This window comes from Sus scrofa, chromosome 9 (assembly GCF_054392235.1).
Source record: "Sus scrofa isolate SSC_HxYL_T2T_F1_AM1 chromosome 9, Sscrofa_HxYL_maternal_Yorkshire_Landrace_v2.0, whole genome shotgun sequence".
NCBI lineage: Eukaryota > Metazoa > Chordata > Mammalia > Artiodactyla > Suidae > Sus > Sus scrofa.
This window is the reverse complement of record NC_139391.1, coordinates 20406785-20430385: the sequence shown is the minus strand read 5'-3', so window position 1 is coordinate 20430385 and position 23601 is coordinate 20406785. Positions and strand designations below refer to the sequence as shown.

The 23601-nt window shown below is 47.5% G+C and overlaps 1 protein-coding gene and 1 long non-coding RNA gene across 15 annotated transcripts in view; one reads left to right on the top strand and one right to left on the bottom strand.

Moving 5' to 3' along the window:
* ME3 (malic enzyme 3) overlaps positions 1-23601 on the top strand; it is a 316923-nt gene that overhangs the window by 212190 nt on the left and 81132 nt on the right. For all 10 annotated transcript variants that reach the window (XM_084974338.1, XM_084974331.1, XM_084974339.1 and 7 more), the window contains 2 exon segments: positions 2964-3097; positions 5726-5875. In XM_084974338.1, the coding sequence (XP_084830464.1) occupies positions 2964-3097; positions 5726-5875 (284 nt within the window).
* LOC102159627 (uncharacterized) lies at positions 219-22656 on the bottom strand. 5 transcript variants are annotated; one of them, XR_014814857.1, is made up of 4 exons: positions 22485-22656; positions 14676-14875; positions 12191-12752; positions 219-2457 (listed from the first exon to the last, which is right to left on the bottom strand). It is a non-coding gene; the product is annotated as an uncharacterized LOC102159627 (long non-coding RNA). The 5 variants fall into 5 exon arrangements; XR_014814856.1 differs by lacking the exon at positions 219-2457 and adding an exon at positions 8425-9339 and having other exon boundaries at positions 10818-12752; XR_002335568.2 differs by lacking the exon at positions 219-2457 and adding an exon at positions 8425-9339.

The window sequence follows — 23601 nt, the reverse complement described above, 5'->3', positions numbered from 1 at the left end:
ACCACTACATATACAGTGACTAAAAATTGACAATACCAATTGCTAGAGAGGATGTGGAGTAACAAAAACTCCTTTGCTACTGGCGGGAATGCAAAATGTACAGCCACTTTAGAAAACTTAAAAAACTAAATATACTCTTACCATAGGATCCAACACTAGCAGTCCTGTGTATTTACTCAACTGATGTGAAAACTTATGTCCACACAGACACCCATGCAAGAGTAGCAACTTTATTTATATTCACCAAAAACTGGACACAACCAACGTATCCTTCAGCAGATAAATGGAGAAACAAACTAAAGTACAACCAGACAGTGGAACGCTCTTTAGTGATGAAAGGAAATGAGTTAACAGAGCTACAAACATACATGGATGAGCCATAAAAGCTTATGGTTAAGTGAAAGAAGCCAGTCTGAAAAGGCTACATGCTGCATGATTCCAGCAGTATGATGTTTTGGAAGAGACAAAACTATAGAGATAGTTTTAAAAAATCACTACTTGCTGTAGGTTTAGGGAGTGGAAGGGAGGCTGAATAGGTAAAGCATATAGGATTTTAGAACATTGAAACTATGTAGTGTTGTAATATAGTACAGTACTATAACGATGAGACAAGATGTTACACTTTTGTTAAAACTCATGGAACTATATAGTACAAACAATGGACCTTAAAGTATCCAGATTGGTAAAAAATTATTTAATAGGTTGGAGAATCCCAGGAAGGAATGCAGACTGTATTATAAATATGCGACACGGAGTTCCCATTGTGGCTCAGCAGGTTAAGAACCCAACATAATGTCCATGAGGATGCTGATTCAGTCCTTGGCCTTGCTCATGGGTTAAGGATCCAACATTGCTATAGTTGTGTAGGCCAGCACCTACAGCTCCATATCAACCCCTAGCCTGGGAACTTCCATATGCCATAGGTGTGGCCCTAAAAAAATTTAAAGAAAAAAAAAAACAAACAGGAGTTTTGTGAGGTTGTGGGTTCGATCCCTGGCCTTGCTCAGTGGGTTAAGGATCTGGTGTTGCCATGAGCTCTGTTGTAGGTCACAGACATGGCTCGGATCTGGCATTTCTGTGGCTCTGGCGTAGGCTGGTGCCTACAGCTCTGATTAGACACCTAGCCTGGGAACCTCCATATGCCGTGGGTACAGCCCAAGAAAATGGCAAAAAGACAAAAAAAAAGAAAGAAAGAAAGAAAACCAAATGTGTGACACAACCTCAGCACAGTGGGTGGAAGGAAAGGCACTGATCTAAGTGACTTTGGAAATGAGTGGAGTTTGTAAGACGAAAGGCAAAAGCAGCTGCACTTAAGCACTACACTCTGGTTCATCAGATTGTTCCCTGCTGTTCCCAATTTTGATACTGCTCTAATGTATGCTAAAAGTAAGTAATTAAGCATATGGATGGCATATAGGGGAAGCTACATCTCTCACTGCTGGAGTGGGAATTTACAGACCAGCAAGGTGATGAGGCTAGAATGATCCATGTTGTAATGGTTTTGCGTTAGAGACACTAATATGTCTCTATGAACTGATATTTAGCTTAATATAGATTCATTTCCTTGCTCTGTCAACTGAAACTCTAGTAGTAAGGAGCACAAGAAATCAGTAAAGCCCGATCTTGAGTTCTAAGACCAAGCTCCAACAAAGGAATCCAGACTCATTGAAGAAATGGCTTATTTTAGGACTTGGGCAGGCAATATTCAAGATGAGCCTGGGGCATCCTGTAGTGCCAGAAAGTAAGAAGTACTAAAAAAGGAAAGAGAGAGAGAGGGAGAGAGAAGGGAAGGAAGGAAGAACGAAAGAAAGAGAAAAAGGAAAGAAAGAGAGAAAAAGGGAGGAAGGGAGGGAGGGAGGAAGGAAGGGGGAAAAGAAATGGATAAAAACAAGCAAATTATGGGAAGATATCAAAGGGACACAGAACCAACGGAAAGAATACCCAGTGGCCAAAGCTGGAACAATTTGAGCAAAAAAATAAATAAGACAGTATTGGATTATAACTAGAGTAAAAAAAAAAAAAAATACCCATGAGTTCATTCTAATATAAATAACTGATTAAATCAACTCATAACTGGAGGAGAAGAGACAAATCTCTCACGAAACATTCCAAAAAAGGAGTAGCTTTACGGTAGAGAAGCCTGACCAACACGCCTCCAGCCAGGTGGTCAAGGTCAGCATCCACAGTGGTAAGTCGCATTGCTAGTGTCAGCCTTGATCCGATGTGATGAAAACAGCCCTTTACCTCCAGGCTCTTCCTCTGAAAAAACCCATTACCCCACTGTAGTCACGAGAGAAACATCAAATTCCAGTCGAGGGGCAGTACGCGGAGCAAGATGATGAGGCCTCCAAACTCTCAAGGTCTTCAAAACCAAGGAAAGTCTGAGAAACTCTTACAGCCAAGAGGAGCCAAAGGAGACATGTTGACTGCATTTAATGTGGGATTCTGGATGGAATCCTGGAACAACAGCAAAAAGACATTAGTTAAAAACTAAGGAAATCTGAATAAGCCATGGACGTCACTTAATAATAATGCATCATTATGGATTGATGCTAACAAGTATACCATACTGATGGAAGATATTAATAATAGGAGACACTGGGTGAGGAGGTTTATGAGAGCTCTCTGTACTATCTTCTCAATTTTTTTAGAACTCTAAAATTGTTCTAAAAATAAAATATGTTTTTAAAGACAAAAATACACCCCCCCAAAAATAAACAAACAAAACAGCTGATAAGGTAGACATTTTCCATGTTTTTCTAAGAGGAAGCTGGAGCTCAGGAGAGTCGAGGTGTAATTGGCACAGGAGGCCCAGCTGCTTAAATGGTGGAGGTGGAGTTTGAGTCCAGGGCTCTTGCTGTTGAGTCCCAGTGACTTTGGCCCATATGTGGATGAAAACTCTTCTGTTTTCGGTTTCCTGCATATCTGTTTATGTGCACCTGCTTCTTTCTTGCTTTCCCCAGGGTATGGCCTTTACACTTGAAGAAAGGCTGCAGCTTGGAATCCATGGCCTAATCCCCCCCTGCTTCTTGAGCCAGGACGTCCAGCTCCTCCGGATCATGAGATACTACGAGCGGCAGCAGAGTGACCTGGACAAGTTCGTATCTAGAATCTCCCCTCTCTCCCCCAGCCCTGGGCTGAGCTCTCTGCTCCCCGTTGTCCAGAGGGTTTTCTGGATACCATCCAGTTAGGAAAGGCTGAGGGTCTCAAGAGACCCCAGACCCAGCCCAGCCTTCCACAGGGTGGTGGGATGGGGCTTGTTACAATCGAGGCACAGTCAGTGTGTCCTGGGAGAACAGGGAAAGGAGCCTCAATTCCAGCCAGGAATCTGGTTGGGCCTCTGGGAAGCGATGGAATCTGAGTCAGCCCAGCAGCACTTATAGGACTTCAGCCTTTAGCAGTGGGGTTCACAGAAGACATTCCACTCAGTGGGAAGAAGTGGAACAAACACGTAGCAACAGATGTGTTAAGGCAGAGGTGCATGGCTCAGGTTCCTGGAATAAGCAGAATGTGGGGGAGAAGAGGGGAGATGGACAGGGCATCTTGGGAAGGCGGTTGTCCCATGTTGGAGGTTGATGGGACATAGTTAATAACCCTTTTGCTTCCCTGGTTTCAGGGATGTAGACATGAAGAGCCAAATGGGGAGTCACAGGGTCAGCTTTATCAGTCACGCTAAAGAAGGTAGTGACCTTGCAGGTCACATGACTATGAATTGGCACAGCCAGGATTTGAACACAGATAATTAGCTCCAGAGTCTATGCTTTCCACTTCTCTGATATACTATAGGTAAGAGGCATCAAAGCTTAGTGGCTACAAGACTAGTCTGTAGTACTAGACTGCATTCAAATCCTCATTCTTCCACTTAATAGCAAAAGTTCCTTGGCCTCTCTGGGTCATTCCTCCTCTGTCCGTTGAGTGTATTGATGGTGTCTAACTCCTAGGGTTATGTTGAGGATTAAATGCATGAGTCCTTGTGATGTGCTTGGAACGGTGCACTAAACGCTACAGTCATTACTCACATTAACTCCAAGGCCATCCTGCAGCCCAAGCCAGACATTCCCTCTTACGTATCTCACTCAGACTGGATCTAACCATGTTGTCCTGAAGAGCAAATCAGGAAGTTCACAGTGATTCCAGCTAACAACATGAGACATGCACTAACTTTGAACAATCTCTTATTGAATTTACAAAGAAGAATTGAGGTCTAATGTGAAATCCACTGTCCTGAAGATATTAAACCCTAAAAATCCAAGTCCAAAATCCTTCCCTCTCCACCAACTTCTAGCTACATGGGCCTCGCTCATATGCTTGGGAAGACCTGCCAGGCCCAGGGGAAGGGGATGCACCTGATCGTGCGAGCTCTAGGGGGCCTGCTCCTGATGATTGCTCTGCTGAGGGCTCTGGCCCATTTGTTCCTGGAGTCCCTCATTTCAGCAGTGCTTGGAGAAATGCTAAGAAGGCTCCCTAGTGGGTAAGGACAGTGGCATGCTGTTAAATGTTTAACAGCTGGTTCTGGGGCAGGGATTGAGAGCCTCTGCCAATTCCCATGGTGTAAATACTCCCCCGGTGGCCAGTTTCAGGTTACCAACTTTACATCACTGAATGCAGAATTGAGAAGAATATGTATAGTCGGCTACTGGATAAGGGAATCCTTATTCTAGTAATGAGCTGAGATCCTGGCTATGCGAAGCATAAGTTCTCTCTCCCTGTCTAAAGCACATTTTTTAGTTCTGAACTTCAGAACTAAAGTTTTGGTGAGGAAGAAGCAGCTGAGGCCCCAAGAATTCACAAGACTTCCTCAAAGTCACATAGCTAGTGAACAGCAGAGCTGGGATTCACACCCGGGACCCTAATGCCACACCCAGGGGTTACTCCTCTGTCGGAGTGTCTCCATCACCCCCACTCCATGCCAGGGCTTCACATGCTTTCATTATCTCTCCCAAACTGTCGTCCAGAAAGCTTGTGACATCAGCAGTCACTTACACCTCACTGGGAATTTCAATCCCCAGGTTTTTTTTTTTTTTTTCTTTCAGACGTTTTTGCAGTTTTAGGGTGTGAATGAAAGACTCTTTTCCTGGCTTGATGACTTCAGCCTTCAGGAGCTAGGTAGAGGGAGAATTTTGGGGGGAACAGGCTTCCTGAGATCCCTTGGTACTCAACCATCTGTGAACTCTGTTTGTGACCGGAACCAGCCCTGTGTGGTAGAAAAAAAGGCTAGTTCATATGTCACTGGTGGGTCTGTGTTTTCTTTGACCCTCCCCCAACCCCAGAATGCTGTTATTCTATTGTCAGTCATTAACGGCCACGTAATAACATAACTAACCATCTCGCATCGTGATCGAGAGCACAGATTCTGGAGCCAGATTGCTTAGGTTCCCCTTGGAATGAATTATTTCATTCCTCTGTGCCTTGATCTCCTTGTTTCTAAAATAGCCAGGATTATAGTATCTACTTCGTGAGTCACTAGGAGGTATGTTCACCGTGTGACATGAGTTAATGAAAAATGTTCAGAGCAGGATCCATACCGTGTATAATAATCAGCACCATAAGGCAGGTGGTCTTCTCCTCATTTCATGGCTGATGAGACCTGGGCTTAGAGGAGGCAGAGGTGAAAGCGCCATTGCAAGTAGCTGAGTGGGAGCTCTGGGTCTCTGCATCGAGGCCCTTCCGTGCTGCCGTGTGTGGTACTGATGCCCTCTGCTGAGTTCTTGCCTTCCGTCCCAAGGTACATCATTCTGATGACCCTCCAAGACCGGAACGAGAAGCTCTTCTACCGAGTGCTGACGTCCGACGTGGAGAAATTCATGCCCATCGTGTACACGCCCACCGTGGGGCTGGCCTGTCAGCACTACGGCCTGACCTTCCGCAGGCCCCGGTGAGTGGGCCTGGGCCAGGGGCTCAGGTGCTTGGGGGGCGGGGCAGCTGTCCCATAAAAGGGACTCAATCTTCCTGCTGGCCCTTTTGTTGGCACCCTGGAGGCTCTTCCTGATGTCCCAATGAGACATTTGATTTTCAGCACTTGCCCTGGAAAATGACCTCATGCACTGAGAAATGAGCCGAGAGGGTGTCTAGCAGGGGAATCGTGGAGCTTCTCCACTTCCTGGTAATAAAAGCCCCAAAGGGTTGGCCTGAGAGGTATTTCAGATGATTCCTCTCCCCTTATCTACCTGCCCCTCCCTCCCGCTCGGGCTCCAAACCCCACTTTCCTGGTCGTCTCCAAGGTGCCAACAGCTCTCCTGCCAATTCAGGCCCATGAATAATGGAGTGTTAGACACCAAAGACTGAATTCTTTTGCTGATTCGAAGAAGCCGTGTGCCTTCCTTTGGCTTAACTCAGATTCCTCTCCAAATGTCATTTTATGAGGCAAAAATTTGGCATTACAGTTTCTCTCTGAGCCAAGGAATGTGGGGGCAGTTTTCTAATCCACCAGCTTTTTTTTTTTCTTTTTTTTCTTTTCATGGTGTGTTCAGCATGGGTTCAGCTTGGGGTGGATCAGCATCCGTGTATTTTTGTTTATATTAAAAAGGAAAAATGGGAGGGTTTCCAAAAGGTCCTCAGAGCAAGGTAATTATCAACACATAGTTCTAGCACTGATGATTCAAGAGCTGCCTGGGTTTATTAGCTGTCATGGAACATTGTTTCAGTCGGTGTGAAAATACGTAATCCTGCAACATACTGTGCACAGCTGTGTAAGTAATGACATTGAATTTGTAAATCTGTGTTTACACATCATCTGCTATGTGAGGAACATGGAAACATGGTTCTAGAACATCTTGTGTTAATTTGGAAAAAGAGTTTTCTGGTTCTGAAGCAGTAGCTGGGATGAGCATGGCAGGCCGAGCCCAGCGAGGCCCCAGTATTATCCTTGGTAGAGGGCGGCGTATCCTGGTCTCGAAGGAGGTGTCTGGCAGCCATGCTTCTGCCATCCTGGCGGGTGGGCACTGCACCAAGGCCACGTAGCAGTTCTGACCTTCAGCCTGCCTCTTTCAGTGGGAAAGAGACTCCTGTTCTCTCATTCTTATCCCTGAAACCAGTACTGGCAGAGACCTTAGAGCTGGCGGTACATTTCTGAAGGATGCAGCATGCTACTCGCCTCCCAGTTCCCACTCAGAAAAGGGGCCTTGCTGGTCCTCCATCCTGCACAGACAAGCTGTCATTTCCCTCCTTGGAGGCTGTCAGCAGCCGCCTCAGGCTTAACGAAACAGGTCCAACACTTTGACAGAACTAAACCTGGCACAGCCCCGCTCGTCCTGAGAAATCCCACATTCTTGGCTACACTAGTCTCCATGCCCAGGGTCGCCTGGCATTCTTTGCGGGCCTTGGCACGTGTGGTCCCCGCTGCCTCAGACTTCTGCATTCGAACCTTTCGTCCTTCTCCACCCATCAGAATTCAGCGTATCCTGCAGGCCCCCCCCCCCCGCTCACCCCGAGAGTCAGCTATCCCCTCCCTGATCCATCCCAAGCTGAACCCACTTCTTTCTCAGCCTCCCCCACAGTCCATTACACATATTTCTATTCCTAGTTTTCTTTTTGGCGCTTTCTGTTTCTAATTATTTGTGTATCAGCCTCCCCTAATTGAACCCAAATTTCTGGAGGGGGCAGGAAACACATGAGATCCATTTGTGTTTCTGGATCAGTGCTTGGTCTGTAACTGACCCTCAGATGGGAAGGTAGCGTTGTGTTCTGAGTGGGAAAAAAGAGCTAAGCCCCTGAAGTCAGCCCTGAGGTTTAGTTTCCTTGACCTTGGGTGAGTTTCTTAACCTCTCTCAGCCTTACTGCCCACATTTATGAAATGGAGGTAATAATACCACCCACCTCAGATAATCACAGTGGGGATAAAATGTGGTAGTGTGGACCAGGTACCTGGCATCAGTGTTAGAGTCTCTTTCCTTCGGTAACTATTACAGGAGGAAAGAAGGGCTGATAAATACAGGGTCATATTATACAGCTGCTTGTAAAATTTTTGCAAAGAAAATTGAGTCACCAACCATGGAATGAACTAACATGCATAGCCACAAATGCAATTTGGCTCCACCAGACCCAGTGTCTCCTACAGAGGTCCTTGGACCCTCAAGGCATGGCTCACGGCCGCCACTGGCTTGTGGCAGAGATGCTGTGGAAACGTGAGGCCATCCCACGTCCACCTCCCACTCCCAGGAGCCCTTCACCATGGACTCTGTGGACAAGATTGTAAATTCAGTTGTTGGCTTCAGATAAACCAGTATCGGGCTGGTGAAGGTCGAATTTGCCTCCAGGGTCCACTCCAGAATCCAGGAAACATGCAAGACAGAAACTGAGCTCATGAACATTTATGGAGCCATTACTAGGTGCTGGGCATCATGTTACACACTAGGAAGTTATTACCCCCAAAGAATAAAATACGGTTCTTGACCTCAAGCAATAATAAGTTAAATATCATAAAAGTTAAAAGGAAACAAGAGATTTAATGGGAATGAAGAATTAGAGGAGTGCAAGGGAGAGGAAAATGTGCTTTCTCTGGGGACCGCAGGAAGGCTTCGAAGGAGAGATGACATTTGAGCTGGTCCTCGAAGGCTGAATAGGAATTCCATGGGTAGGGAGGAGGGAATGGCCATCCTGGAAAGAGCTTGGTTTTATCAGCTTTGTGGACAGATGGGCAGTCAGCTCACTCAGGGTGTCTCCCCATCTCCGCTGCATGGCAAGGAGGGGGGCAAGGGCAGAGGAACTGGGCTCTTCCATCCATGGGCTTATCATGGATCTTCCCAATGTCCTGTGAGATGAGTTTGGTAACAGTATCTCCATTTCGCAGATGAAGAAACTGAGGTGGCCAGAGGAAAGGAACTTATCTGAGAGCTCAATTAGAGAGAAGTTGGTGCAGTGAGACTTCTGGCTGTGGGCCTAGGGGAAAGCCACACCACAGACATGACATGACATTGGAGCTGAGTCATGAAAGATGCGGCCAAAGAACTGAGGCAGAAAGTCTTAGTCTGCAGTGACCCAAGCACTCTCATGTCCCTCGTGCTAGACTGTAAGGCCTCTGGAACCTCACGATGGGTGACACAGGGGACCAGAGGGGCGGAGGAGGAGATGGCCAGTCCTTGGTCTCCATCGCACCAAGGGGATTTCTCCCTGGCACCAAGGGCCAGTTCTCCCTGATGGTTCTGCAGTAGGTCAGTGATGGAGAGGGCCGTAGCAGCGGGGGGTGGGAGGGTCCATGTGGGTGGAAACAGGGCCCTGCCCACCCCTTGAGCCCAGAGAAGCCGTCAGGCCTGAGTGAGTGTAGAGATGGTGCCACAGAAGCTGGACATGTAGCCTCGAAAACAGGTGTGCGATCATCCCAGCAGGAACCTTACAGTCCAACTAGAACCAGAAGAAAAGTATCATCGTAATCACTGCTTGCCAAAGGCCAGGTCCTATCCTAAAATTTTACATTGATTACCTTGTTTAATTATCACAGCCTTCCTAAGAGGTGGGCTCTACTATCGTCCTGTTTGTAGATGGGAAAACCGAGGCACAGAGGAAATTTGCCCCGAGCCACACAGCTCATAACCAGCAGAGCCAGGACTCCCACGTGGTCTGGGAGTCCCCTCATGGCTCAGCAGGTTAAGGATCCAGCGTTGTGCCACTGCTGTGGCTCCGGTTACAGCTGTGGCAAAGGTTCGATCCCTGGTCTGGGAACTTCCACATGCCGTGGGTGTGGCTGATGAAAACAGAACAAAACAAAACCCCACACCTTCTGAACCAGAGAGTGGAAAGGAAACCACCACACCCTGCTGCTGGCTGTAGTTTGGGTCTGTACACATTTGGTGGGTGATCAGAATGGGGCATCCTTGCAGCTCCTGAAGTTTGACTGCCCGGGGGTGTGAAGTGGGGATTCTCTATGCCCTTTCCAGAGCTTCTCCCTGGAGGCACTGAGCCGCACATCCTGGGCCACTGAGGGGGCTGCAGCAGGCAGGGCAGACTGAACTGACTCCTGGATTCATTCCTCTGCTCTTGGTACAGACTTCCCGCACCTGTTTTGCGCAAAGCCCTCTCTGGATGATTACCCAGTGAAGTTATCTGACACGTGGCATTCTGAGCTGCCGCACCGTGTTTCGGTTTGGCTGCTTTTCAGGTGTTGACTCCTTACCTGCCCTGCTCCTAAGGGGGAGGAAAGTCTGGGCTCCACTGCAGCCCTGAGCTTCCTCTGAGGCCTGGTTGGGAATGGCTTTATGGACGAGCAACTGAAGGGAGGACAGGGCCAAGGCCACCAGGGAGAGAGCCAGCTCCTTCTCAGTGTCCAAAATGATAAACCTTCTTGCCAGGTTTCTGGGAATAATGAAGCCCTCTGTCAAAGGGCCTGGCCTCCAACCAAAGCTAATTAGGTCCAGCCTGAGGCTAAAATGGAAGCCCCCACCCCTGGGGCCCTGTGTCGCCTCGACTCACAGCCCTGAGCCAGATGCCAGAGTTTCTCCGGGACCTCTGAGTACCCCTGGGCAGATGAGACACAGCAGAAGGTTCTGGGCTTTGCATGCACCTCCAGGGGCCATGGGTCCTGGCAAGCCTGGCTTGGAGGAAAGCCTCCCAAGGTCACTCGTGTGTGACAGGGAAGAGGTGAAAGCCAGAGGGGAGGCCAGGCTGAGGAATGCGGCTCAACCAGGACAGGTGCGGAGAAGCAGCCCGGAGGGTGTGGCTTGCTGTGCAGTGTGATCGAATATTCTCCCTTCCAGCTGCCTCACTTGGACCAGCCCAGCTCAGCCCAGCCCTTACCCTTCTCGTCCTCTCGAGCTCCAGGCTCCAAGTGACGTGCACACACACCTGGAGACCTGACACTCCCTGGCCTCCGTGTGGGGTCCTACCTGTGTGGGTGATGAGGGCTGGCTTGCAGGGAGTGGGAGGAGCACCGCCTTTGAAGCCAGGCAGACTTGACCTTGAGTCCCCCGTTCAAAAAGATGACTTTGGACAGTGAGGGCGCCCTCCGTCTCCTCATGCGTAAAATGAAAATAATGCCCATTCACGTGGCTGTTTGTGAGGACTGGGAGAGATTCAGCACGTAAGGAGCCCCTGAAGATGCTCAGCAGCTGTGATCCACCTGACGCACTTCCTCTAGGATCTGTCCTCTGACGCAGTCTCCCTGCCCAGGAGCGTCAGGTGCAGGCGGCTCAGGGCATCGCAGTGCCGCCCACTCTGACCTGAGTGATCTGTGCTTGTGCTTAACTGGCAGAGCCATCAGCAGGTTCCTGTGCAGCTTCGGGGGGCTGGGATGAGTTAGTTAGAAAGGTGAGGGCAGGAAGAGGGACTTGGTTTCCCCAGGGGAGGCTCTGTGGAAGATACCCGAGGAACAAACTTGGACTTGGTCAAAGCCAGCAGCCCTTGGCCCTGAGCTTATCTGCAGACACGTGGGTTTCTGCACACCGGCCGGTGACAGGTACACAGGATATTAACAGCTATTATTTGCCGAATGCTTACAAGGCTCCTAGTGAGCCCAGGTTAGGTACTTTGTGTCCTTGATCTCTGAAGCCTGCAACAGCCCACAGGGTGCTTGTTACTTTACCCAGATGAAAACTAAGACTAATTTGTCGAACACATCACAGCTGAGCCAATTCCCTGTGTTTCTCCTGTGTTCGCAGTCCAGCATCTGTGGCGCTGGTAAACATGACACCCCACAAACACCTTCATCCTTGCCTTCACGGAAACTCCCTTGTGTAATCCACCTGCACACATGAGGGACACTCACGCACCGGGAGGGCCGTAGTAGTCAGAGCACCGGGGCTGGGGTCCCGAGGGAGTGGCTCAGCTCCCCCATAACAGCCGTGTGGCCTCGGAGCCCAGCTACTCCCCATCCCCGAGTCTGGATTGCAGGAACAGCCCATCTCATGAAGGTCAGACGGGCTACACATGTGTGAACGTGCTTTATCCATTGTAAAGCTCCTCGCAAGCTTGAAGGGGTGTTCCTTTTTCATCTCCTCTTCTCCTTTATCCCCCATAAAAGGATGCGATTAAAGCACACCTTCACCCCCCTGGGGTTTCCTGCCTCCCATTCTCAATGAGTGGTGAGCCCTTGCCTCATTTTTTTTACACTGGAACCCTTTTATCTTCAGCCACCTCCACCACCTACACACACACAAACACACCTCTGCTCCCTAAATGCCTACTGAAGCCATTTCCTGGCTACACGCCAGACTGATGCTGCCAACACCTTGACCAAAGCCCCTCCAGAAAACAATCTTACCTCAACAAAAATCACAGTGCCGCAGGAGGCAGTCTTTGAGCACACTGCAATCCGGGCTCCAACCCAGCTGTCAGTTGATCAGGAGCACACACACGCACATACACACACTCACCCAGCATAATTGGGAGACAGGCAAAAAAACAAGGATTAGCCTCCTCCCCATCCTCAGGGCACCCAAGTGCTGATTTCTCTGCCAGAGCCAGCTCCACGTCTGTTTATGTCCAAGCTCCTCTGCCAAACTGTTCCAGCCGTACTGCTGGAGAGGCGCCCTGGTGCAAAGCAAGTGCAGGTCTGCAGCTGGGTCTGCTTCCCTCCCATCTGGTCCTTTTGGTCCTCTAGCCTCAGTGTTATAAGCAGAGGTTAAGAGTTCTAGCCCCCCTGTGTGGCCATGACTCCTTGGACAAGTCACATAGCTGCTGCTTAGGCTCAAGTGAGAGTGGGGTTGGATTGCATGGCTTCTGTGATCCCTGCCAGCCCTAACCTGGGATCTGTCTTGGAGTTAGAATTGGAATCTTCAAGTAAGTCATGGTCACATTATGCCGCCGAGCTGATGTTTCACCACCTGTAAAATGAAGAGGGTCAAGTGAGAGCAGTAGGTCTTGGGGGCACTAAAAGCATCTGAGGATATTTACATCAGTATCCCTGAGGTGGGGCCCCAGGGGCTTAAGTTTGCAAAAGCTCCCCAGGGATCCTCATGGGCAGTGGGGCTGAGAACCGATGGGTAGGGTGGTCCCTGAAGTCCCTTCCAGCCTGGATCTTCTGTGACCTCTCGGAAGTCAGTAACTGCAGCCCCATCTTCCAGGCCACCCCAGCCTGCATTGAAGTGCAGGGTGCATCGACGTGCATTGAAGATTAGGGTCATGATAATGTAACATAAACTTCGTCTCCATCTCAGCTCTCAGTGACCAAACTTTTGAACCCCACTGCCAAGGTCCTTCATGTCTCATTGACCTGGTTAGTGGGTGGGGTGGGGGGGAGAAGTATCACATGTGCATTCCTTACCCTCCCCCCCAGTTTCCTCCTGAAGCCCCTGTCACTGCACAGAAGTCACCTGTCTCCCAAGTCACAATTCATCCCAGGACAATAGTTGATTAGACAGGAAAAAAGCATCAAACCAAAGGTCACTGGTCATGTGAGTGAGGATGTGACCAGCACAACCTGGCTCAAAAGATGAGCCGTGCCAGGTGGAGTCCTTTCCAGGAATTTGGACTGACAAATGGGAAAACTTATGTGAAGAGAATGTTCCATTAGGATGGAAACTTAAGGCCAAAAGGATGCTATGATTCAGACTTTAGAGTCAGGTCATGGTAGGCCAAAGGCAAATGCCAGCTATAAGGAGCAGGAAAAAAAAAAAAAGAGTAGGAAATAAAGGACAGGATCCGTGAAGAGAGAATCGGGCCAATGAGAAAGACAGATGGGAAAACCGGTAGAGCGAGCAATGGTCCCCCAGAACTGCCTCAGCTCATGATAGCTTCCACTGCAGTTCCTGTTCACAAATTTACAATAAACCCTCTTTTTCCAGAGGTAACTTAGGTACACCTCTGTTTTAGGTCGCCGGAAGAGCCCAACTGAAAAAGAGCATTGAAATTAGACGGATATGACGAGCCGCCTCATCACCTTGTTAATTGGGTGGATGAAGCTAACAGACTGAACAGTGATGCTCAAACCTGAGCATGCGCTTTAGCTGGAGGGCTTGCTGAAACAGATTCAGAGAATTGACACAGCCAACCTGTTCCAGGATGCTGATGCTGCTAGCGCAGGGACCACACTTTGAAAATCACAAAATTAAAATTTGGTGAAAAGTCACTCACTAAGCACCGAATGGAGACCACCTGAAAGAAGCAGAAGGGACGGATACTTGCAGGCCCCTCTGTGCATTCCTAGAAAAATCTGGGAGTCTTGAGAGAGTGTTTCTGGTCCCGGTTTTAGCAGTGCTCCCTTTGGTCAATGCCTCCCCCTTTCTGGGCCTCAGTTTCCTCATCTATAAAGGAAGGCATTTTTTTGGTGTGTCTTTTTAGGCCCGCTTCCATGGCATATGGAGGTTCCCAGGCTAGGGGTCCAATCAGAGCTGTAGCCACCAGCATACGCCAGAGCTGCAGTAACTTGGAATCCAAGCCATGTCTTCGACCTACACCACAGCTCACAGCAACGTCAGATCCTTAACCCACTGAGCAAGGCCAGGGGTTGAACCCGCATCCTCATGAATACTAGTCCGGTTCGTTAACCACTGAGCCAAGACGGGAACTCCTATAAAGGAGGGCATTTTATTAGGTGATCTCAGGGGCTCCTTTCAGCCCTTAGAGTCTGAAATTTTTGAGCAAATCAGAGCACTGTGGCTATAAATTTGCCTCTCGGGTTTGTTTTCTGGCATAGAAGGGAGAAAAATGCAAAAGTAGATGAAAACACATAGTATTCATTTTCTGACAAGCAACAGCTTGCAGACTTCTTTGCACAAGTGTCATTTTTGCTGAGAGCTCTGACTCACGTGTGGCATGTTCCCAGGCAGACGAGCTGGGCAGCCCGGGGTCAGTGGTGGATTGTTCCGTGCCAGGGTTTGGGAACTGACGCTGGCATAGATCTGAGGAAGGCGGCACAGGGAGTCCTTCCAGAGGGTGAGGTTGTTCAGCTGTTATTTAAGGCCCATGTCACGTGGAGTAAGTTAAATCGTCTCTGGATCCCACATCACTGAAACATTTTGGGACAGAGAGGTGGATCTTTTTATTATTATTATTATTAAATAATTTTTTAGTACAGAATTTATTTTTTAAGAGCAGTTTTATGTTGATAGCAAAATTGAAGGGAGGATGCAGAGACTTCGCCCACACCCCCTGCCCCCACACATGCATAGCCTCCCCATCACCAGTGCCCCCCACTAGAGCCATACATTGATCACAGTCGATGAATCTGCATTGACACATCATAATCATCCAGGCCCCACACTTTACGGTAGGGATCACTTTCGGTGCTGGACATTCTGTGGGTTCGGGCATATGTATAATGGAGTATCACACAGAGTGTGTTCACTGCCCTAAACATCCTGAGCTCCGCCCATTCATCTTTCCCTCCTGACCCCACTCTTGAAAACCACTGAGAATCGTTATTTTAGTGTCTGAATTACATGGGTTTCAATTGCTGAGGGAAATGGCTTATTCTCTTTTGGAGAAAGTTTGAAGAGTTACATATAGAAAAGTGTGTTCTTCCTTGCACGTGACATGCCTTTAGCCTTCAGAAGGAGCAGCCTTGCTATGTAGGGCGGGCAGAGGACACCCATGTGCCAGCCATCTGTGAGTTTGGGGATGAGGGGGAAGGCAGGAAAGATTGAACGGCCCCACACAGATGCAAAGATTTTATTTTTCTGCTCAGGCTGGAAGCAGATGAGCTTTATTAACTAGAACAGGGTGTTCTGCGTTTGACTTCCTTTAGCCGAAGTCAGGTTTCCCTGGCAGTTTAAACAAACTGATTTTTGTTTCTTTTTTATCTGACTCTGTCCTTTTCCTCCTTTGTCCCTGGCAACCCCAACCGTGATGATCAAAAGAATAGGTGTGGGAGAATTTCCTTACTGAGAAGGAAATCCGTCCATACAGGCAGGAGTTGAGTAGACCTTTCCTCAAATAACCTTCATCTCTCATTAACCTGTAAAATGCATGAAAGCTTATGTTTGTTCACAGAAACAGACTCACAGACACAGAGAACAAACTAGTGGTTACCAGGGGGGAGAAGAAGGGTGAGGACTAAGAGAGGGGTATGAGATTAAGAGATGTGAACCACTGTGTATAAAACAGATAACTAGGAGGAGTTCCTACTGTGGCTCAGCAGAAATGAACCTGACTGGTATCCATGAGGATGCCGGTTGGATCCCTGGGCGCCGTTCAGTGAGTTAAGGATCCATTGTTGCTGCAAGCTGGGGTGTAGGTCGCAGATGCAGCTCAGATCTAGCATTGCTGTGGCTGTGGTGTAGCTGTAGCTTGGATTCGACCCCTAGCCTGGGAACTTCCATATGCTGCACCTGCAACCCTAAAAAAAGAAAAAAAAGACAAGCAACAAAGATATATTGTACACCATAGGGGAATATAACCATTATTTTGTATTAACTTTTAAATGGAATATAATCTATAAAAATATTGAATCAGGAGTTCCCATCATGGCTCAGCAGTTAATGAACCCAACTAGCAGCCATGAGGACACGGGCATGTTCAGTCCTTGGCCTCGCTCAGTGGGTTAAGGATCCGGCATTGCCATGAGCTGTGGTGTAGGTCACAGACACAGCTCGGATCCTGTGTTGCTGCAGCTCTGGCATAGGCCGGTGGCTACAGCTCCAGTTGGACTCCTAGCCTGGGAACCACCATATGCTGAGGGTGCGGCCCTAAAGAGACAAAAAGACAAAAAAAAAAAAAATTGAATCACTATGTTGCACCCCTGAAACTAATGTAATAATTGAAATCAACTATACTTAATAAAAATAAAAGCTTGTGTTTGCTCAAGCTAAGCTTAGCCTTAAAAGTGTGGCTTCTTAAGAGTTGCTGCAAATAGTGCAAATGTTTTAAAAGCTTCTAGACTAGAGGAAGAGAGTTGTTATAGAATTTCTTAAAGTGGAGACAGCCTTGCCAGAAAAGAACCCCCCACCAGCTGGCAGATCCCTAAAATCCAGTATTATATTCATGTCCTGGCAGCTGTAGGAATCATTTTTTCATGTTCTCTGGATGTATAACATTGAAAACTTTATCTGTGAACTGGTTTCTTAGAGACCATCTTAAACCAGTATTCCTCTAGACCGTAAGGGTTGGAAGGAGAGGTTTGGTATGAATGAGAAGAAGGATTGGAAAGAATAGATCATGAAGATTGTGTCTGGGGTGCTGGAGATGGAAACAAGGCTCAGGCTGGGTGCCTATGTGGCATCAGCATTGTCCAGAAGGTCACTGGAGGTTAAAGGACTAAGTAAAGTTGGTGGTGGAAGATGGACTTCTCCAGCTTCACACAGTTTCTCACATGTGCTCATGTGCTGCACCACAAGCTTCAGAGTGGGAAATAATTGCATTTCGTTCTGTCCTTTGTCTCCCGTGGGTGTCAAGCATAGTACCTTCAGGCGCCTACCAGGGAGAACACTTAAAGACTGTCTTCTGGAGTTCCTGTCGTCGTGGCTCAGTGGTAACGAATCCACCTAGTATCCATGAGGATGTGGGTTCGATCCCTGGTCTTGCTCAGTGCGTTAAGGAGCCGATGTTACTGTGAGCTGTGGTATAGTTCACAGATCCGGCTCGGATCCCACATTGCTGTGGCTCTGATTCATTCGACCCCTAGTCCGGAACTTCCATATGCCTCGGGTGCAGCCCTAAACAAACAAACAAACAATAAGACTGTCTTCTGATTCAATTCCATTCACCAAGCATTGGTTAAGTGCCGTCTTGTTGGTTGGCCACCATAAATACATGGAAGATCCAAATGGAATAAGGTAATTTATTCATGGTCCTTGACCTTGAGGTTGTTTACAGCCCATCTGAGGAGAGGAGCAGTGCTAGGGTGAGATAAGCCAGTTAGTGGTGCAGATTGTCTGGTTTACTTTGGCGGTACGGTGGCCATTCATTACAGTAAGAAATCCCTCCACTGAATTGTTGGTTCTTGGCCTAAACCTGGCCAACAGGATTTTGATTTGTGGTGGGAAGGTGGCCCAGCACAGTCGCTGGCATTCAAAGATCTGTTGGATGAGTTCCAAGCAAGAGGAACTGCATAAGTAAGAGACATGGGTATAGAACAAGCAAGAATCCCAGACCCTCAGCACTGGGAAGGTAGGAGACACGTCTTCCTTCTTAACAAAACCCCTAGGTTTCTGTCACCTCTTTTCTCTCCCCCAGTGGCCATGTGCTTTGACGACACACCCTTCCCAGCACCAATCAGCGGGTCCTGATTGATCCCAGCCAGGCACAGAGAGGTTCCCTTGCCAGTGACAAATATGGTCAAAGAGCTGTGAGGGCCATCTGCCCAAGGACTTCTGGGCTCCTTCTTCCCTGGCTGTTGTGACTGCCTGGGAACTGTGACAACCCATCCTACAGTCATGAGGAAAATGGCGTGGGGATGGAGGAAGCCTCTGAGGCCAAGGATGGTCATGGAGGGAGCCTGCGTCCTTGGTGACATTTTGAGCCAGTAAATAAACAAATTCTGAGTCTCCTTCCTGAGTGGACTTCTTGTTACGTGAACTAAATTTCCTCTTTCCGGCCAAGTGAGTCAATGTTTTTTGCTACCTACAGCTGAAAGCAGTGCCCTTCCTGATGCGATGTTTGAATCACCTCTGTCATGCAACCGTGGCTCACACTTATTTATTCAAAGCTTCTACTGCACCAGGCCTTCTCCTAGATGCTTAACTCAGGCCCTGCAACATCTCTTTCAGTTTTGTGATGTTACACCCATTTTCATGACGAGGAAACTGAGACCCTGAGAAGTAAATAACGTGAAAGAGGTTGACACGGGCTAGGACACAGCTAAGCCAAGATTCGATCCCAGGCTCCAGAGCGCACAGCCTTGGCTGCTGCCCATCGTGTCTTCCTGAGCCTCTTCTTCCCAGAGATGGAGCCTCTCCTCCCTGGAGATGGAGCCTCTCCAGGACAGAGAATTCACCACTGCGGTATGGGCAGCATGTGCGAGGAGGTTGCTCTACCAAGGGGGTGGAGAAGGTAAAGGCCATGGGAGGCCCAGTGAGGACTTGGGGTCATGTTGGGTACACCTCCCAGAGGGTGCTCCACCGAAAGCCTTTTTCAAGGAGGATAATTCTGGGAGGGATCCAGAGGAGAGCCACCAGGCACCTCTGTGTTAACTCGAGGACGAGGAGATAAGAGCCTGATGGAGTCCGAGATGCAGAAATGAGGGTGGAAATGCAAGACACTGAGAAAGAGGAACCTGCAGCACGTGGAGCTCAGGGGGATGTGAAGGTGGAAGAGAGAGGAAGAATCATTGGATTTGAACCATGTCATGGTGCAGTGACAGTCGTGGAAGGTTGAGTTCCAGCTGCAGGAATGGGATAGTGAGTTGCATCCTAACAGCTGCCACTGGCTTCTGTTGAGGGGTCAGTGCACAAGTCATATTACCTTCATTCTTTGAGTCTCACATTAGCCCTAAGAAATCAGAATGTGTTACTGTCCCCAGGACACAGAGGAGAGGTTCAGAGGTGATGGGAAACTAGCCTAGAGCCGGAGGGCTAGTAAGTAGCCTGATCGAACCTGAGTCTGTCCTGTCCTGGGCCTCTCCTTCCACATTGGAACACCCTCCAGTCCTGTATCGCTGACACTCAGTATTTCAGAGTCACATGTCCACACACAGTCCTCTCCCAAAAGGACAGCCAAGCAAACACATTCGTTCCCTAGGCTGAATGAAAGCAGCAAGTATCTGCAGGAGCCCGTGTGCATCACCTCGGCTGCAGTCTCTTCGGGGAGATGGGGTGAAGTGGGGCTGTGTCACAGTGCCTGGTTAGAGAGCCTCAGGAGGAGCCCAGGTTTGCACCTTGGCAGGATCTTCACACTCCACGGGTAGTCTTTTAGGCACGTAGCAAGGACATGCCAAGTGCTTCACAGATCCTGCTCCCACAATAGGTTCTTGAGTTGGTGTCGGGATATTTAATGGCCCCACATTTCCAGCCAGACCCCCTGCACAGCCAACACAGATGCTCCCTGCAGCCCACTCCCCAGACCCCCTGCTCCAGGTTCCAGCACAGGCTGAGACATTTGCTCCTAAGAGGACTTGGAAAAGAGTCACATCTTTCCAGGCAGTCTTATGTGAGGCCCCGTCTGTAAAGAGATGGATTTGATTCACTCTTAAGAGCCCCTTGAGCCTGGCATTTCCATAGGTTTGCCCTTTGCAGCATATGGTGGCAGAATCATGGAGCATAAACCGAGACAGGACAACCTCCCCATGGGAGACACAAGTCAGTAGAAACAGGACTACAACTCCGGTCATCTTCCCTTTTGCCTCGTTCCCCTGTGCAGAGAGAGGTGTTTCCCCACCACTTGAACCAAGCTTACTTCAGAATCATTACCTACATGTATATAGCACTTTGAAGTTTAAGGGTGAAAATACATACCATCCTGTGAGTGGCTTTGTGAAACAGACAGAGCATCCCTTTCACGTGACGAAATGGGGGATCCAGAAGTTGACTCCCCCGGGCCATACAAAGAGAAAGAGAACAGAACCTAGAGCTGGCAGCTTTCTCTTTTCCATCCAGGACTCTTTCCACTATTGGACTGACTGTAAGCTTCCGGGGGCAGAAGTCATACTGGTATAGCTCACCATTGGCTGTCCAGCTCCCAGCACAGAGCCTGCACGTGGGTCATGTTGGATGGATGGAAGGATGACTGGAAAGATGGATAGATGGAAGAATAGCATCCATGGATAGAAAAAACTTGGAGTCTCATGACTTCTAATAGATCTTGGAGAAGTGAGCTTCTATTATTAACGGCTTCTTACTTAAAGAGCTTTAACTCTGTGATTTTGTTTAAAATGCATTATGTCTTAATTTTTTTAACAATGTATATCACGTTTGATTCTTTAAGACTCTCCAGCAGGAAGACTTGCCCAGGACTTGAGACATAGTGGGCACTGGATAAGTGTTTTTAGAATGTACTTGAACTTAAAAAGCTGGGCTGGGGAGGTAGAAGGAATTGCAAGAAGTTTCTAGTTACTGGTACAATTAAAGAACAGGCTACTGATTATTTGCCGGTTAACCTTATCCCCAAATTCAGGCCTGTCAATTGGGAAGAAATCAATAGTGCGAGTGGAATGAGATCATGACCTGCATCTCCAGAATCTTAGGAGCCAAAGGATTAATAACGATGTCCAGGTCTCACCACGAATAGGTGCAGCAGGTTGCCTTTCCCTGCTGGTGCCCGTGTGCAGCCAAGTGGAAAGACATTGATGTGAGGTTGTCATGGTAACGTTTTCATTGACTGAAAGACTAGAAGAAGCCAGAGAGAACCTCTTTTGCTTGGATAGAGGAGGAAGGGGTAACCATTAATGAGACACAGAAACTTCTCTCTCTAGACAAAGATGGCGTAGGAACTTTGAATTCAAGTAATAGTAGAGCAAAATCAGATAAAGTGCTGGCTAGAATAATTAGGATAAATAGGTAATTAAATGATTTTGATTATCAAACCAGATAAGTGGTGGTTTTGAGAATAAATGTCTCCCTAGATCAGTGGTTTTAAACTTTCTTAAGAATGCATGTTAATTACAGACTTCAGGGAGTTCCCACTGTGGAGCAGCAGGTTAAGGATCTGTTGTTGTCTCTACGGTTGTGAGGGTTTGATCCCTGGCCCATCACCATGGGTTAAGGGTCCTGTTATAGGTCATACTTGTGGCTTGGATTCGATCCCTGGCCCAGGAACTTTCATATGCCTTGGGTACAACTGAAAAAAGACAGGAAAAAATTAGACTTCACCTCCTTTTCCTAAGATTCTGATTTATTGTGTCAGGAATGGGACACAAGAATCTCCATTTTATTTGCATTTTATTTTTAGGGACAACCTGCGGCATATGGAAGTTCATGGACTAGGGGGCTAATCAGAGCCGCATCTTTGACCTACACGGAAGCTTGCGGCACCACTGGATCCTGAACCCGCTGAGCAAGGCCGGGGAGTGAAACTGTATCCTCAGGCACACTGTTGGGTTCTTTTTTTTTTTTTAATTTATTTTTCTGCTGTGCAGCCTGGGGGCCAAGATACACTTACATGTATACATTTTTTTTCCCACCCTTCATTCTGTTACAATATAAGTATCTAGACATAGTTCTCAATGCTACTCAGCAGGATCTCATTGTAAATCCATTCCAGGTTGTATCCAATAACCCCAAGCTCCTGATCCCTCCCACTCCCTCTGAGCCACAGTGGGATCTCCAAGAATCTCCATTTTAAAACTACTCACAGCTTATTATCCTGCAGGAAACTTAGGGACTATATTGGTAGCACATGGACCGAAATTTTGTAACCTCTCCTCTGGGTAAGCAGAGCATCAGAAATCAGACACAAGCTGAAGCTGACTCTGCTGTTCTCATCAGAGGGGAAAATTTAGGGGAAAATAAAGGCTGTTTTCTACTTAGTTCTAGTTTAAAAACAAAACAAAAACCAGAGTTTAATTAGTCCATGATTGATAACAGTTGAGTTTCTGAAATAAGCTGCTTTAGTTTATGTGTTACACTTTCCTTTCATCTTACAATCTGCCGAATGCTTCCCCGATTGCAAAATTTAGCTTACACAGCAAATCCTCACTTTGTCTGAAACCGTTTCCCCATCTTACCTAATGACAAATTCCCACTTACTTGTTAAAATCATCCCAAAGGTCTTCATCTCTTGCCTCTTCCTTAGTCTCTGTCCCCACTCTCTTGCTTGCAGAACATTTTGCTCCTTCTTCTGTGTCTGTGCATAATGGCCTCAGCAGACACTCTGTTAATGAACTTGGTACATTGTTATCCAGTGATTATTTGCAGATCTGCTCCACTGCTCTCTGCTGTAATGGACAGAGTTTATCAGACAGTGTGTCTCATTCATCTTTGTATCTTGGTTCTTCCCCTTTCTTTAACTCCTTCTATGGCAGTTCCCACATACTGGAATGAAAAAATAAATGAGTGAATGAATGAACGAAAGAAAGTGGATGAATATATGTTCCATAAGGGCAGAGATTTTTGTCTGCTTTATCAACTGAAAGAAATATCCCAAGTTCACAGAACAGGTCTTGATACAAAGAGGGGTCTAATAAATAATTGCTGAAATAGTTTATGAATGAGCGCTTTAGCTTACACAGCTAATAGAAAAGAAAGACTGGACCTGCTGTGTTTTCAGCATAACAGTTAAAATTTTTCTTAGTGGCACCAATATTAGCACAGTTTCCTGAACAGGTCAAGACTGAGCTCCCCATTTGATATTTCTATCTTCTAATAGTTTGGGGTTTTGCTATGTAGACCCAAGGTATTCTTATAAAGAGACAACAGGAATATTGCCAAGTAAATAGCTCATATCTACACAGTCAGATCAAATCAACCTTTTTAGCCTCATTCGTTACATTCTCCTATTAATGGTAAGCCTGGGATACCACTGACTCTCTAGGAGAGTTTACATGGAATAAGAGTAAAAATTGCTTCGGTTTATTGAGCACTTACTAAATGCACCAGGCATCATACTGATTGCTTCCCATATATTATCTCTGTTCGTTGTCTCAGGCAACTTGGTTAGAAATGTTTTATTATCCCTATTTTATAGATGAGGAAACTGAGGCTCAAGTGTAGTCATTTGCCAAGGTCACTCAGCTACTAACTAGAAGACTTGAGATTTGAACCTAAGTCTGTCTGAGCCACTGTGCTTGAGCGTCACAATTACACTGGTGTCGAATTAAGCGGGTCCAGTTGGAACTTATTTCTGACCAGAGAAAGGCGTCTTTTC